Source organism: Microtus ochrogaster, chromosome 8 (genome assembly GCF_000317375.1).
Source record: "Microtus ochrogaster isolate Prairie Vole_2 chromosome 8, MicOch1.0, whole genome shotgun sequence".
NCBI classification, from domain to species: domain Eukaryota; kingdom Metazoa; phylum Chordata; class Mammalia; order Rodentia; family Cricetidae; genus Microtus; species Microtus ochrogaster.
The window spans coordinates 69764187-69778674 of NC_022015.1; the positions used below are offsets into that span (position 1 = coordinate 69764187).

Genomic DNA, 14488 nt, shown 5'->3' on the forward strand with positions numbered 1-14488 from the left:
GTTTTTTTTGAGACAAGGTCTCATGTATCCCTGCCTGCCTTAGCCTCCTGAGTGCTGAGATTAAAGGCATGTACCATCACACCAACATGCCTATGAAAGTGATCTTCACCCAAAGGGTTGAATGCTGAAATTCTTAAGGATAAAACTGTAGAACCTACTAATTTATAATAATCTAATAATCTAGTCAGATTATATATATCCTTGCTTCTATTTCTATCAGTGAAGCAAACAAATCAAATATAAAAATACTATTCTGGAAGCAGATAGTACAGTTTGTGACCCCCTCCCAAACTCTCCTGTATGTTTGGAAATTTTACAATAAAAATATGAAGGAAGAAGGAAGAACCCTTACTCTAGGCTAGTGAAGGTCAATGAGTACATCCTGCAGAAAGAGGACCATAAACTCAGAAGGCAAGACAGTCAGTCACTCAAGGCTGGAGGTCAGGAAGCCTAAACTGGAATCAGGTCTTCTGGCTGGCTCCCCCATGCGTGTGGCTGCTTCTGCTGACCTGTGGCAGCCATGCTATAGAGAGTGGTACCCAGCTTCCCTCGGAGACAGACCTGGGGGTATTATAGGTGTGTTCAAGGGCATCTATGTTGGGGCTTCCTTACTGCTTATTAAGTAGATAAGCCATTTGATTGGAAGGCCTGAGGCCAGATCACCACTTTGGACAGTGGGCATGCCGGTTTGGCATTCTGCTTGTGGTTTTCGACTAGTGGTGGTAATGGGGGTAATGTTGGAGTGTGTTTAAACTCTGGAATGGCAGAGTGGAGAGAGATGAGTAAGGTGTGGGGCCTAGGGCCAGGAGGAGCACCAAGAAAGGCTGGCTTCCATCTAGAGCTCCTTGAAAGAAGGGACTCCAGGGAAAAGCTGGGAATGAAATATGTGCACGTATTAAAAAAAACAAAAACGACCTTCTGCGATCTACAGCATTTCCCTCTAGCTAATGGGATTCTAGGACGTGGAAAGCAGAAAAGAGAAGGGGAAATGTCCACGTAAGGCCAAGTGGTGCTTGGGGAGTGCATAGAGATGAACCAGGCTAGGAGAGAGAGAGAGAGAGAGAGAGAGAGAGAGAGAGAGAGAGAGAGAGGAGAGAGAGGGAAAGAGGAGGCAGCCTGGGGGAGGGTGGGGGAGGGGCTAGAATCTGATATTGGGGGAGTTTGGAAAGGTTGAGGCCTGTCGGGACCTCCTTGCCTGCAGGCTGGAGTGTGTTGCGGCAGAGTCCAGCCTCTCTCTTCTGCCTCTGGAAGTCCCGGGAGGCGGTGCTAGCTTGCACCGAGCTCTAGGCTTTTCTGCAGGGGGAGGGCAGGCAGGAGAGGCGGGGAGCTGGGCGGGGTCGGGACGGGGCTGGGCGGGAGAGGAGCCGGTGACCACGGGCGGGGCTCCTCTCCGGCGGGTGCCGGAGTCTGGGGGCCGCGGCTTCCCCCTCCCCGCCCGCCGAGGCACTGGCCCCTCCTTCCCCCGCCGCCCCCGTACCCGCTGCTACTGCCGCTGTCAACCGGGCCATTGCTTGCAGGAGCCCTGGCAGCAGGCGATCGGGCGGTGAGGAGCCTAGGGCGCGGCCTCGCCTCCCCGGCCCGGCTCCCGCAGCAGCACCGTGGACAGCACAGACACCCTCTCCGGGACCCTGGGGCCCGCAAGAGCACGCTTCGGGCTTCGGAGATCTCATCAGCACCGAGGACAGCACCCAGGCCCTTGCTGGCCTCGGCCAGTCCACCCGCTCTCCGAGTCAGCACCGCGGACAGCCCCTCGGGACCAGACCTCGAGTCACCTAGGAGTGGTCAGCACCCTCTGAAGATGGCCACTGAGGTAGGTTGACAGCACCCTAGCCCGCAGGCAATGCCGCAGGGAATGATTCCCCACTAGGGGCAGACTGGGAGCAAGGAGTAGGCGGAGGCGGGTGGGGGTAGGGGGTGTTTCCCTGGTTCATGGGGGCCAGGTAGGGAGTAGCAGGGCAGAAGAACAGGACTTTGGGTAGTGGTCCCCTCACCTCTGGCATGTCAATCTTGCCCATGCCAGCCTGAGCCCTGGAGAGTCCACATGTTACCAATAGCACCAAGCCCCAGCTTAGGTTGGGATTTCCCCTTCTGAACACAGGGTTCTGATTCCTTGGAGGGTTGGAAATCCCTGTATGCTTGTGTAAGGAGAGGGAGGGTGGCCTACTGCTGTTGTTGCTATGTGGCACAGTATTCTGCTTCTAACCCAAAATGCTTGACTAAGGAAGACAGACCTTCCTCTATATCCACATTTCCTTAGGAGGAGGGCGTGGACAAAGGGATCCTCAGGCACAGGACCCAAGTGGTTGGTTTTAAGAACTTCCTGCACCAGCCCCCACTTTTGAGAATCTCCATGCCTTGCTTTCCTTCTCTGCTTGAGTTGCTGGTCCCAGAGTGCCCACATTTGCCTGTGTGGAGAAGGCTGCCTTCTTCACCGTGTGCCTGAGGACCAAGGGACCTGTTAGCTAAGGGCAAACTCTCTTTGCAATGCTTAAGAAATCAGGATTTTTGTCTCTGCTCCTAGAGGTTATCCCTCTCCCTCATTTTGTGCTAGAGATGTGAGCTCTTTGCACATGATAAAGCTGACATATGGAAAGAAGGATTATTGGCTTGGTCCTCACACACATGCTAATAGCGGAGCTGAAAGTTTCTCTGAATTTTCGGAGTGTAACACCGCACACTGGGTCTCCCCAGTTCTGCTACTGTCTTCTTTCGTGGTGTCTCCCCATTCCCAGCCTAGCTGGAATGCTGCCAAGGAGGAAATCAAAGGCCTGTGGATGATCCTGTGCAGTGCCTCTGGGCTTCCCGGTGAGTGGCGAGGCAGCTGTCCCAAGTGCTGTTGCCATTATTCCACTGAGTCTCCCGCTGTTACCTGGCTTTGTTTGCATTCTGACTTTATACAGGCTAGCTAGGAGGGACTCATGCTCTCCCAGACCCCCATTTGCAGGCAAGCCTGCCTTCTAGAGGAATGCAGAGTGCTTCAGAAGTAGCACAGAGATGGAGAAGAACGTGAAGGAGCCAAGGGGCTGCTTGCTTCCCAGACAGGCCTGCCGGACTGCAGCAGCAGTTGCTAGTGAGGTCTGATGGATCTGAAGAGGCCAGGCTCTTCTAGTGTCTCTTTCCTACAGGTCTGCTGTGGCCCATTCATTCTGCCCACAGGTTCACACCTCCTGGCTGAGGCCAGGTTTCCAGGAAGCTGTTGGTAGGCTTGATGACTCTCCCCTGGGAGAGGCTCGCTCATAATGCCTCTGTGGATACAGCACTGTGGCACACAGAACGCCTTTGAGTGTTTGAACAGCTCTGTGAAGTGGGCAAGGATGGTGTTATGTGCAATTAGCAGATGAGATGACTGAGGCGTGGAAGCTTGCTTCAGCCTGGAGAAGGAGTCAAAGGCTTCAGCAGCCCATTTTACAGATGACGCGACTGCACGTCGAGAAAATAATTCATCTTGCCTCCTTGACTACTACCTTTTCTTGCTTTGCAACCAGGATAATATATCCAGTTAGCCAGTATGATGCTTGCTAGAGAAGACTGCTGGGGTCTTGGGAAGGGACTTTGAGTTAGGAGCTATGGTATGTCAAGAAGAGCTAGAGCAATGGTTCTCAACATGTGGGTCACAACCCCTTTAAGACCATTGGAAATATCAGACATTTGCATCACGATCCATAACAGAAGCAAAGCTACAGTTATGAAGTGGCAACGAAAATAATGATATGGTTGGGAGTCACCACAGCACAAGGAACTGTGTTAAAGGGTTGCAGCTTTAGGAAGGTTGAGAAGCCAGAGGCACTTAGGTTCCCTAACTGGCCTGGCTGGTCATCTCGAGGACAGAGGGACAGAAGAATATTTAGGATGAACGGGAAACGTTTTCAGTCTCACAGCTCGGTCTTGGCTGGACCCTGCTAGCTGTATGGAGGAAAGAAACTCAGGCTCTGCCAGGGCACAGGGTGTATGGTGTTTGGGCTAGGGTGAGTCATCCCCTAGGCTGTTTTTCACTATTAGGACTGGATTGAGATTACCAGGAAAAACCTGCTGGGGAAAGGAAAACCTCACTTCAAGTTCCCATGGTCATTTCCTTAGCATCCAAAGAGGGAGCTGAGCTCCAGGGGAAGAGGCGACAGGAGGGGGTGGGGAGAAATATAGAGAGGAGAAGAGGGGAGGGGAAATGGCTTTACATGGAAATGATCTTTTTTGCTTTCTAATTTCTGTTTAGAAGTTAGCATTAGGGGAGGGATGTGTGTGAGGGGGAGGAAGGTTCTTGAGTGAGGCCCTGACCTCATTTGGAGATCTTTCCTGAGTCCATTTCCTGAGCAACAGGCCTTTATGAATGTGTGTCTGCCCAGGAAACAGTCCAAATGGCCAAGAGCAACTGGCAAGTATCTTTTGTTGGAGGGGCTTCTCGAAGTGGGTTTTGGCACATCAGAGATGTTCTAAGTGCACCCAAGTAGCATTACCCAGGCGGGGTATGTGGAGGTCTGATCTCTGAATCACTGGCTTGAGCTTGAGTGTAGTAGGCTGAGAGGAAGGGTGGCCCTGTGCCCAGTTTCCCACCCTCAGGGCCTACCTGGCTGCCAGTGACTCCCAGCCCAGCCCAGTGTTGGATCATCATATAGACCCCATGATTTCTGAGCTCACCTCACCTGCACCTTAAGGAATGAGATGGTTTTACATGAGGATGGATCTGTGGACCAGCTGGGGCCTCCTGTTTGTCTTAGGCATACCCGACCCAGGAGCTCATTGCTTTCCAGAGATTGCTCCGTACCGGCCCAGCCTGAAGGACTGCCAGGTGTATAGGGACACACTACGTCACCTGCTGTCTACCATCTCTAGTACGTTCTTCAATGGCAGTGGCCAGCTGGCTCTCTGGCACAGGTCAAAAGCTCTCTTATTAGCCACAGGCTGGATCCAGCCCACTGTTTTGCCTTTGGAAATGTTTATGTTCACCACTCCTGATAAGGCTTCTTTGAAGTCAGAGATGGGAGGGGTGATGATTACAGGTTCCATTTTAGCGTCTTTGAAGAAATGGGGGCCAGAGAAGAGCAGACTTTTCAAGGATCCTGTGGCCCGAGATCAGGCAGATTATCTTCCATAGATGGAGAGGACCAGGAGATGCTTTCTTGCCTACAATCTTACTCTACACTGACTGTGCCAGAGCCTGTGGTATGTGGGCCATGTAGGACTGGCACACCAAGGTGCTTCCATGTGAATGTGTCTCATCTCCTCTATAGACTCCTCACCGCCTGACATACATTCTCCAGGGGCGGAAGTGGATGCCTGGTCACCTGGAGCCAGGACAGGCTCTCAGGTTTAGGATACTGCCGTGGCTAGGGAGGGTGCTGGTCCCTCCCACTCCAAAAACTTGAGAGTGAATAAATCAGTCAAGAGGAAATAGGTCTGTATTATGTGAGACAGCACCTAATGTCTTAATAATGGAGGATTACTCCCTTCTCAGTAAAGTCCTGAATGGGAGGCTCCCGATCAAGAGGCAGATGTCCTTCAAGGGGTCATTCAGGGACCCAGGCCCTTTCCTGTTGCAGTTTTCAATACCTGGCTCCTCTGGTTTTGGGAGAAGGGAGGAGTTTCAGGTCTGTATGAGTCAAATAGGATAGTCATCAATTTCACTCGCTTTGTGCAGCACGTGCCCACTCCAACTTGCAAGGAGGCCTTGGAAAGAATTTTGTTGTATCCCTAGGAGAAAGAAGTAACAGCCAGTCACTAAGAGACACACTGTCATGGCTCATAGTATCGCCTACATCTATGTATACGCAGGTGTGTGTGTAGGCTCAGACAAAGGATGTTGCCTCTGGCAGGAAGCCAAGGCCGGGTCAGACTGCTTGAAACATTGTTTCTGCCTTTTTTCCTTTCTCACTACCACCTTTTGTGGTTTAGCACTGTTTTATTTTAGTTCTGAACTATGACAAAAAGAATCCCTTCCAGCGGGTCCCTTAGGCTTACCTACTGCTACAAAAGTATCAGAATGATCCTTGCAGAGCTGAACGAATCCATAGCTGGCTCCTGTACTCTGGCTTTGGAAGGGCAGGGAAGGTCACAGTCCTTTTCCTGTCTCATGAAAATGCATTACAGAGAAACCATAACCAGATGGAGCAGAGGCATTGATGAGAGAGTTGGTTATATTACCCAAACACGTTGATTCTTTCAAAATTATCCTAAGATCCTAGTAGATATTAAAAGGCTCATCCCCCACCACCCAAGACAGGGGTTCTCTGTGTTTAACAGCTCTGGCTGTCCTGGAACTTGCTCTGTAGACTATGCTGGCCTCGAACTCTTGAACTTGCAGAGGTCCAGCTGCCTCTGCCTCCCAAGTGTGGAGATTAAAGGTGTGCACCACCATGCTCAGCTAAAAGGGAACCTTTTCAAAGAAGATCCTGGCTAGTGGAGTCAAGAAATATTAAAACTGGAGGAGCACTTAGATGCTTTTTAATTCATGCCCAACACTTTGAGATCAAAGCTCCTGCTTGAAGCAAAGTTTACCTTACTTTAGAATAGCCTAGGTAATGTTCTTGGATTGCGTCATTTCTAAGACCTTGAAGACCAATCATCTAGCCCTTCTGTCTTGTCAACCCTTCTCTACTCATCCCTCAGCTTTTTGTCGTCTCCACCTGCAGTCCTTCCTGTTGGCAGAGACCCGTCCTATTTGTGATCCCACCCTTGACTGCAGTACATCTTCATTTCCCACTGATGGTATCTGCTCTGCAAACCAGCTTTGCTCTTGCTAAACACTGCCTCAAACCACTGGAGCAGATCACGATCTGCTGTCTTCATTACTCCCTTTCCCAGGGTCACCCTTTCTTCCCCTTTCGACTTCTGGTCAACCTCCCCCATAGGACTCAGTACAGTCTCCAGGAGGCCTCTGTGAATAGGCATTTCTGGGTAACTGTGACTTTGTTTCAGCCATCCATCACGGTCTAATTCATTACACATTTACTCGTCTTCCTCCCTGGAGCCCATAGACTGACTTTTGCTCAGCATCCGGAGAGTCTGGCACTAGCTGGGACTCAATAAATAAGAGTCGAGTGACTGAACGGATTCAGCCTAATTACACAGGACGAACTGGCTGTTTCTTCACTCTGCCTTCAGGGCCTGGTCTCCATGTGACTCCAGTGCTGGGCGTATTTCACCAATGAGGTGTTTATCTCCAGTGCAAGCGACTGAGGCTGGAGAGGTAGAAGAAGAAAGAGACCTTGTTCTTTTGCAGAATAGAGCCCACTCCCCTCAAGTGCTATGTCAGATTGTATGGACAGGCAAAAGCCACCCCAGTCCTTCCTATCAAGAAAACCTTTTACTTCAGCTTTTGGCCCTAGTTCACTTTATACTGTTATCTCTCGGGAAATAGCCATTCCTGGATCCTTTTCTGGGGGTAAGAAAACTAATGTGGGTGTTTCCTGACCTTTCAGAACTTGGCCTGGACCTCAGTGTCCCTTGGAGTTCACGAACACATAAAGGTTTCCTCTTCCACAAGTCTCACTCCCCAGGCTGGAAGGGCCTAAGGTTTCCATATTGGTCGGTGCTGAGTTCTCCAAGGACAGGGCTGGCGCCATTGCACGTTGCTAGAACTCATTTCTGTTGTGACTGATGGCTCTGAGTGTCTCATTTTGGCCCAGCTTTCCTCCTGCTACTTTTGCAGACTGGTGATGACCTCAGACAGCTTCTCGTGTAAACTGCACCAGGCCTGATTCTCAAGACCCCTCATGGAGCCTGGCGTGTGCCGGGATTCATCAATCCCTTTGTATCAGTACAGGGAGACAATGATCTCCTGAGTGTGTGCCTCCCGCCCATCTCCTCAGGTCCACAATCTCCAGGAGCTCCGGCGAAGCGCATCACTGGCCACGAAGGTTTTTATCCAGAGAGACTACAGTGACGGTACCACCTGTCAGTTCCAGACCAAGTTCCCCCCAGAGCTGGATAGCCGGGTAAGGACACCTTTTCTAAACACGAGCTCTACTTCCATGGTGGCACGGGGTGTTCTTAGAACGTATTTTTTTCTCTAGTCTTCTGTGACACACAGTACCACATGATTTAGCCTCCCTGAATGGAAAAATGATAAATCCACTGCAGTCTTGCATCTCCACACAGAAAATTCTCTGAAAAACAAAACAAAACAACAACAAAAAAAAAAAAACCTCAGACTTGTTCCAGTCCAGCAGCTCAAATTACCCTTGCATGGGAATCCTCTAGAAAACTTGTTAAACAAATGTAAATTCCCGAGTCCTAGTGTATTAGACTGGGTGTCAACAGACTTGCTGACTCAATTGCTGACCTGTGGCTTAGGAATCCCCACTTGTTGACAACTGTCCTTAACCTTGGTTTGCACACTAGAATATTCTGGGCAGCTGAAAAAAATCTCAGTGCACCCCAAAGCACTTCAGTCAGAGTCTCTGGGAGTAGGCATTGTTTTACATCTTAATTTGCTAATTAACTTTTAAGTTAACTAAAAATTATTATTTAAATTATAATTATTCACACTTCAATTTTTAATGAGGAATTCTCAGGGGAGCAAGAATTGAGTGGTCCCTAGATCCTGCTTGGGTAGTAGCTTGCTGTCTAGTGTGGCGTCTCTTCCCACTCTTGACTGGATTGGGGCCACTTATGAGCTTTGGGAAGTGGGGGACAGACAAGGCATCTGCTTGGGAAGGGAGGGTGACAGTAGTGCTTGCTGCTGTGACCTACCCTCCCCTTCCCAGACTGTTTCAGTCCTCACCTCTTGAGGTTGAGATTTGGGTGTAGTGTTGGTTTTAAAAACCATCCACAGCCGGGCGGTGGTGGCGCACGCCTTTAATCCCAGCACTCGGGAGGCAGAGGCAGGTGGATCTCTGTGAGTTCGAGACCAGCCTGGTCTACAGAGCTAGTTCCAAGAAAAGGCTCCAAAACCACAGAGAAACCCTGTCTCGAAAAACCAAAAAAAAAAAAAAAAAAAAAAAAAAAACCATCCACATGGTGTTGGCGTGCAGCCCGCACCGAGCACTACCGCTAAGCCCTTGTTTCAGAATTGTGCCCTGTGGCTGACAGGGTCAGCACCACCAGGGAACTCAGACACCATGCGAGGTTCCGAGCCTACCTCAGAGCTCCCAAATACGAACATGTTTTAACCAGATCATTACTTTACACCACACACACAGCTTCAGAAGCAGAAGTGTCCTTCAGGGCTAGAAACAGGAAGTGACTCACCCAAGTTTTTAGAAGGTACTGGAAGAGCCAGGTGCCTGCCTTCTCTGCTTTCCCACTGGCCTCTGATGTTCATACCGATGCAAAAGCATCCTTAGCAGGTGTGGATGAAAGTAGATAGCATGTGGTCAGCTATGGCAGGGAAGCTTAGAGACGCAGAGGATGAGCTGGGGGCTGCTTTCCGTCTTGTTTTCAACTGTCTTATAAAGAGTGAGGAGGGGGCCTGATGTTCCATCTTCATCTGCTGGTGGCGTCTAAGGTGGTCAGCCGAGGGTTGTGGTTTCCTCTCTTCCCGAGGGTGTACGGTCCCTACCAGGGGCTGCCTTAGAGCTGATTTTGGGTTGGAGGGGGGCAGAGACCCAGTGCTGCTCTGTGTTGTAGACCAGGCTGATGTGAGGAGGTTTGAAAGGTGGGGCACGGCTGGTCTTTGCTGACTGAATCCCCAAGGCCTCTCAGAAAACCATAAACATCCCATTCTCAAGAAAGCACGTCTGCCCTTTACAGGGAGTTAACAGTGGTAGGGACCGGGAGGTCAGAGGTGAGGCCTCAGGGTTCTTCTGGTCTCAGGAGCAGAGCAATCCTCACCTGTCAGAGAGTGGAGGTGGCAAGAATGCTTTTGGGGTCATGTGAGAGTTCATAAAAGGCTGGTGTGTAGAGTTCTTAGTGTTTCCTGTTGTTATGGTTACAGGCCAGCTTCCTTGTACGCACACACACACACAGACAGACAGAGACAGACACACACACATACAGACACACACACAGAGACAGACACACACAGAGACACACACACAGACACACACATAGACACACACAGACACACACACAGAGACGCGGACACACGGACACACACACACACACAGTCACTAGTGTCTAGTAACTTCTTAGCTGGGAGGAAAAGTGCTCTGGGAGTGGCTCTCCAGAGCTCCCTCTGTCAGTCACAAGCAGCTGGAACACCTTCCAAATCTGGAGAATCTGCTTGTGGGAACTTGTTGTTGAGCTCTGGCACAGCATTACAGTGAGAACTGATGTCACCAGAATACTTGTCCGAGCTTCTGCATGAAACATCCATGAAAGTGGGTCTCAACCCATAGGGTTTTGTGTGTGTGTGTGTGGGGGGGTCGGCTGATCTTTTCACAGATGTTGCAAATCAGATATCCTGCACATTAACATTATCCTGAATATTTACATTAAGGTTTGTAACAGTAGCAACATTGAGGTTATGAAGTAGCAACAAAAATTTTATGGTTGGGGTCACCAGAGCATGAGGACCGTATTAAAGGGTTGTAGAGTTTGGAAGGTGGAGAAAGAACCATTGGTCTAGGACATCGTGAGTCTCCTGTTCCCAAGGAAGGCCAACAGTCCTGCTTGTTCCCATCCTATGAATGAGGAAACCCACAGAGCACGGGCAAGCCACTACTGCAGGGCCACACATCTAGCTCAGGGATAAGTCTCAACTGGACTCCTGGTGGTCTGTCCCCTGGGCTCTGTGTGCTCTGCCTGCAGCCTCCTGGTCATGTCGGTGTGCCAGTATTTCAGCACCTCCCACTCATGCGGCACCAGTGCTCTTATCCGTGGCCCGACCGGGATTGTCCCCACTTTGGGGAGGCTAATAGTCTACCTCTCTCCCTCCAGATCGAGAGGCAGCTCTTTGAAGAGACCGTGAAGACCCTCAATGGTTTCTATGCAGAGGCTGAGAAGATTGGGGGCAGCTCCTACCTGGAGGGCTGCCTGGCCTGCGCCACAGCCTACTTCATCTTCCTCTGCATGGAGACGCACTATGAGAAGGTGGTGCTTCCCCATCTCCCCTCCTCCAGCTCCATTGCCACAGACTCATTCTTACGGACCCCTCTTTCTGCAGGTTCTCAAGAAGATCTCCCGTTACATCCAGGAGCAGAATGAGAAGGTCTTTGCGCCTCGAGGGCTCCTGCTCACGGATCCTGTGGAACGTGGGATGAGGGTTGTATCCTTCTGGGATCTTCTGTGTGAGGGCGCAGAGCTGTCTATGCAGTGGGGCCCTTGAGGATGTTACTAGGAAATAAGAGACTCGCTAGGGTCCTTCCAGGGTTCCACACATCACTGGTCATAGGTGCCCCTCCCCTTTCAGTTATTGGAGCCGCTTGTGAGTTTCAGGCTTTATAGTTATTGAACTGCATGAAACTAGAGCTTAATATAAGACAGCCAACATGTGAAGGCTTTGAAAACTACAATCTCAGATGATTTTCATCGCATGCCCAGGAGTTGGGCCCATCTTACCCTCGTGTCTGTACCAGGACCAACCCTGAAGGGAAACTGGCTGTCCCTTACCCTCAAGCAGCAGATTGTTAAGTCAGGATTCAAGCCCAGGCTCTCTTATCCTGCAAGGCTGTCTGCTCCTCAGAGAATCTGCAAGACTTCGGTAATCTCATTTACTATTCTGTGTTGAGCCCCACCACCCCCTGAACACAGATGAGAAGAATGAATTCCAGGATGGGGATGCTCCTCTGTGACAGGCTGGCAGGGGCTGGATGACAGTTCTGATGACCCCATTTGGAACCGTTGTTCAGGGGAACAGCGCCCCTTTCAGTAGTCTAGAAACACACATTTGCTCATGCTTTTTTGCTGGGCCCTTGTGTTGCGCTTAGCACCCAGATACTCCATTAATTTGCACAGGAGTCCCAAGGCTCTGTTAGTGTCCCCAGTTTGCAAATATGAAGGGACTGGCCTAACTTGGGTGGGCCAGTAGCTATCAGCAAGTGGAACTGCTTGTGTATAACACCATTTCCCGGCGCACCCGTGACTTGGGATCCCATAATGCATTTCGAGGAAGACCAAACTCAACATGGGATCCCATTGTGCACTCAGCCCCGAGTCCTCTCGGGAAAGGTTAGCTGAGGTTTGGAGAGGGTTGGGACTTCAGGCCTTCTGGTCTCTGTTATTGGGCATAGCGGGCTTCAGTTACAGGCCTCATGCTGGGTCTGTACCCCCTTTCCCAATTAACAGCTGGGTGCTCGCAGCTCCTTAACCATCGTCCCAGATCGAGATCTCCATCTATGAGGACCGGTGCAGCAGCGGCAGCTCCAGTAGTGGCAGTAGCAGTGGCAGCGGCAGCAGCAGCGCTGGTGGTGGCGGGGCGGGGGCTCGGTGACTGGCCGAGAGTCCCCGCATGGAGGTGTATGGCCGGAGTGAGGGGCTGGCAGATCTGCGGAGGCTGCGTTACCAGAGTACCCGCTTCTGAGTCTTTCTCTGGGCCCACCCTGCCTTGTGGCGCGGGAGGGAGGGTGATTACCCGGTGTCCCGTGTTCACAGTCCTTTGCCCGTTGGCAGGATCTTCCCCTTTCTGACCCTGGACTTTACTTTCTCCAATGGGGATGGTCCAGGTCCTTGGGAAGTCTGAGGGCGGGGGGAGGGGGGAAGCCAGCTTGGATGAACCCTCTCTTCCTGGCCTTCTAACCCCATTCTAAGGAGGACCCGGAGAATCCCCCCACCCCCGCATGATCCTTTACCCTCAAAGCCCCTGTCTACCTGGATTCTGCTCCGCGGGGCTCTAAGGCCCAAGGCCACCATGGGGCTTGTCAATGATTCCACCTCCTCTTTTGAGATCTGGGGAGATGGGTACCCTGGGAACTATCCAGCTTCTCCTAAGGCGGAGGCTTTCCTGTCCTTCACTCAGAGCAGAAAGTCCTCTCAGGCTTGCCAAGAAGCACCCAACTCCGAGACTTTGCACCCCACCAGGAGCTGGTTATGGGTGTTCTGCCTGGGACTCTGAGGGAGGGGGGTTTCCACTGGGGTATGGTAAAACCCTGTGGATGAACGCAGCTGGACAGCGCCTGAACTCCCGAACTGGAGCCCATTTGTGTATTACGTGTATACTGTGTGCTCAAATGTATGTGAGTTTATGGGTGTGTGCACATGTGCGTGTGTGAGTATACAGGTGTATGAATGCGGGTGTATGTGTGTGACAGCACAAGTGAGTGTGAGTGGTGTGTGCACATGTGTGCACGAACCTATGCTTGTATGGGAATAAATGCATGTGTGTGAGTATGAATATCTAAGTGTGCACATGTGTGTGTGAGAGAGAAAGCATGTGTGTAGAGAGAGACTACTCTGTGTGTTCTCTTTGGCTGCTGGGCTAATGACTACCATGTCCTGCCCTGTCCTGTCACACAATGGTCTGCAGCAGGAGGTGGGTCCCTCCTGGACTTCTACAAGTCGGTGTCCTAAAGCTGGGCTGCTGCTGGACTGTTGCTCCTGGCCCTTCTCCCATCTCTGGCTCTATTGGGCACATTCTGATGGAGAAGAGCTGGGATCCTAGGGGAGCAGAGCCAACGTTTGGGTGGTTTTTGGTGCCCTTCTTCCAGCCCCTGTGACATAGTGGGGCCACAGATGCTGCAAATTCAGCCTGCCTAAGTGTCAGAGCCCCGACAGCTGAGGCTCCCTGGACATTCAAGGTAGTGTGCCTTGCAAGGGAAGAAGGGCTGGCCAGCCAATGGTGCTGTGGCTCTCAGGGGGAGTGAGTGGGGGGGGCATCCTGGGGCCTGAATAGGGATAGGAAACAGGCTGCCTACCTCAGAGGACAGGAGGTGCTAGAACTAGACAGGAGACACCAGCCACTATAGTAGCTTTCTAGAGCAGAGAGGGCCTTGTTCTCTGCTGGCCACAGCAGCAGCGTGTGATGTCAGGAGACTACGCAGAGAGATGGAGAGGGCTGGCCACGCCCCTGAAGCCTCAGGGAGCCTGAGCCTGCAAGCCCTGGTGCAACGAACCCCTTCTTCCCATGCTTCAGCCCCTACCCCCGGCCCAATTCCTGGCAGAAGCCTGTGCCCTCCCTAACCTGCTGTATGACCTTGGGACACTGACATTGGGAAGGTTGAGAAGAGGCAAAATGAAGACCTTTCGTTCTATTCTTTTTCCAATAAAAAGGACTTGCCAGCTTGAGGCTCCATGCTATTTCCACTGGTCCATGGTGATGGGCTTAGTTCTGCATCCCATCTCATGCAGAGATGCTTGGCTGAGTGTGTACAGGAGAAAAAGCAGATGACACAGGACTGATGATCTCTCTCTCTCTCTCTCTCTCTCTCTCTCTCTCTCTCTCTCTCTCTGCAGCTTGTGGGTCAGTGGGGAGGTGGACATCCCACCTTTACCACTCCTTAATCCTTGGTGGATTTGTGGCTTTGTCTGGAGACAGTAGGCTCATATGAAAGCTAAGCCAAAAATAATTGATCAGTGAGTTAGGTAGAGCCTGTTTCTTGAGCTTTTACTCTAGGTCAGGCACAGTCTGGGTCAAATCACATGGGCCATTTGTTACTGAAGGCTAGGATGGACTGGCAGG

General features: G+C 51.3%; 1 protein-coding gene across 1 annotated transcript; it reads left to right on the forward strand.

Annotated features, from left to right (window-relative positions):
• Window positions 1-1353: 1353 nt before the first annotated feature.
• Window positions 1354-14191, forward strand: Golga7b (golgin A7 family member B). Its single transcript, XM_005352305.2, has 5 exons — window positions 1354-1810; window positions 7803-7928; window positions 10813-10965; window positions 11039-11140; window positions 12194-14191. Exons 1-5 carry the CDS (start codon window positions 1799-1801, stop codon window positions 12302-12304), a joined length of 504 nt encoding a protein of 167 aa, XP_005352362.1. The 5' UTR covers window positions 1354-1798; the 3' UTR covers window positions 12305-14191.
• The last annotated feature ends 297 nt before the right edge of the window (window positions 14192-14488 follow it).

Bases quoted from the DNA above. Each gene is read 5' to 3' on its own strand.
- Golga7b (XM_005352305.2), top strand. The intron at 7,929-10,812 runs GTAAGGACACCT...CTCTCCCTCCAG, and splicing joins CCCCAGAGCTGGATAGCCGG to ATCGAGAGGCAGCTCTTTGA. The intron at 11,141-12,193 runs GTATCCTTCTGG...CCATCGTCCCAG, and splicing joins TGGAACGTGGGATGAGGGTT to ATCGAGATCTCCATCTATGA.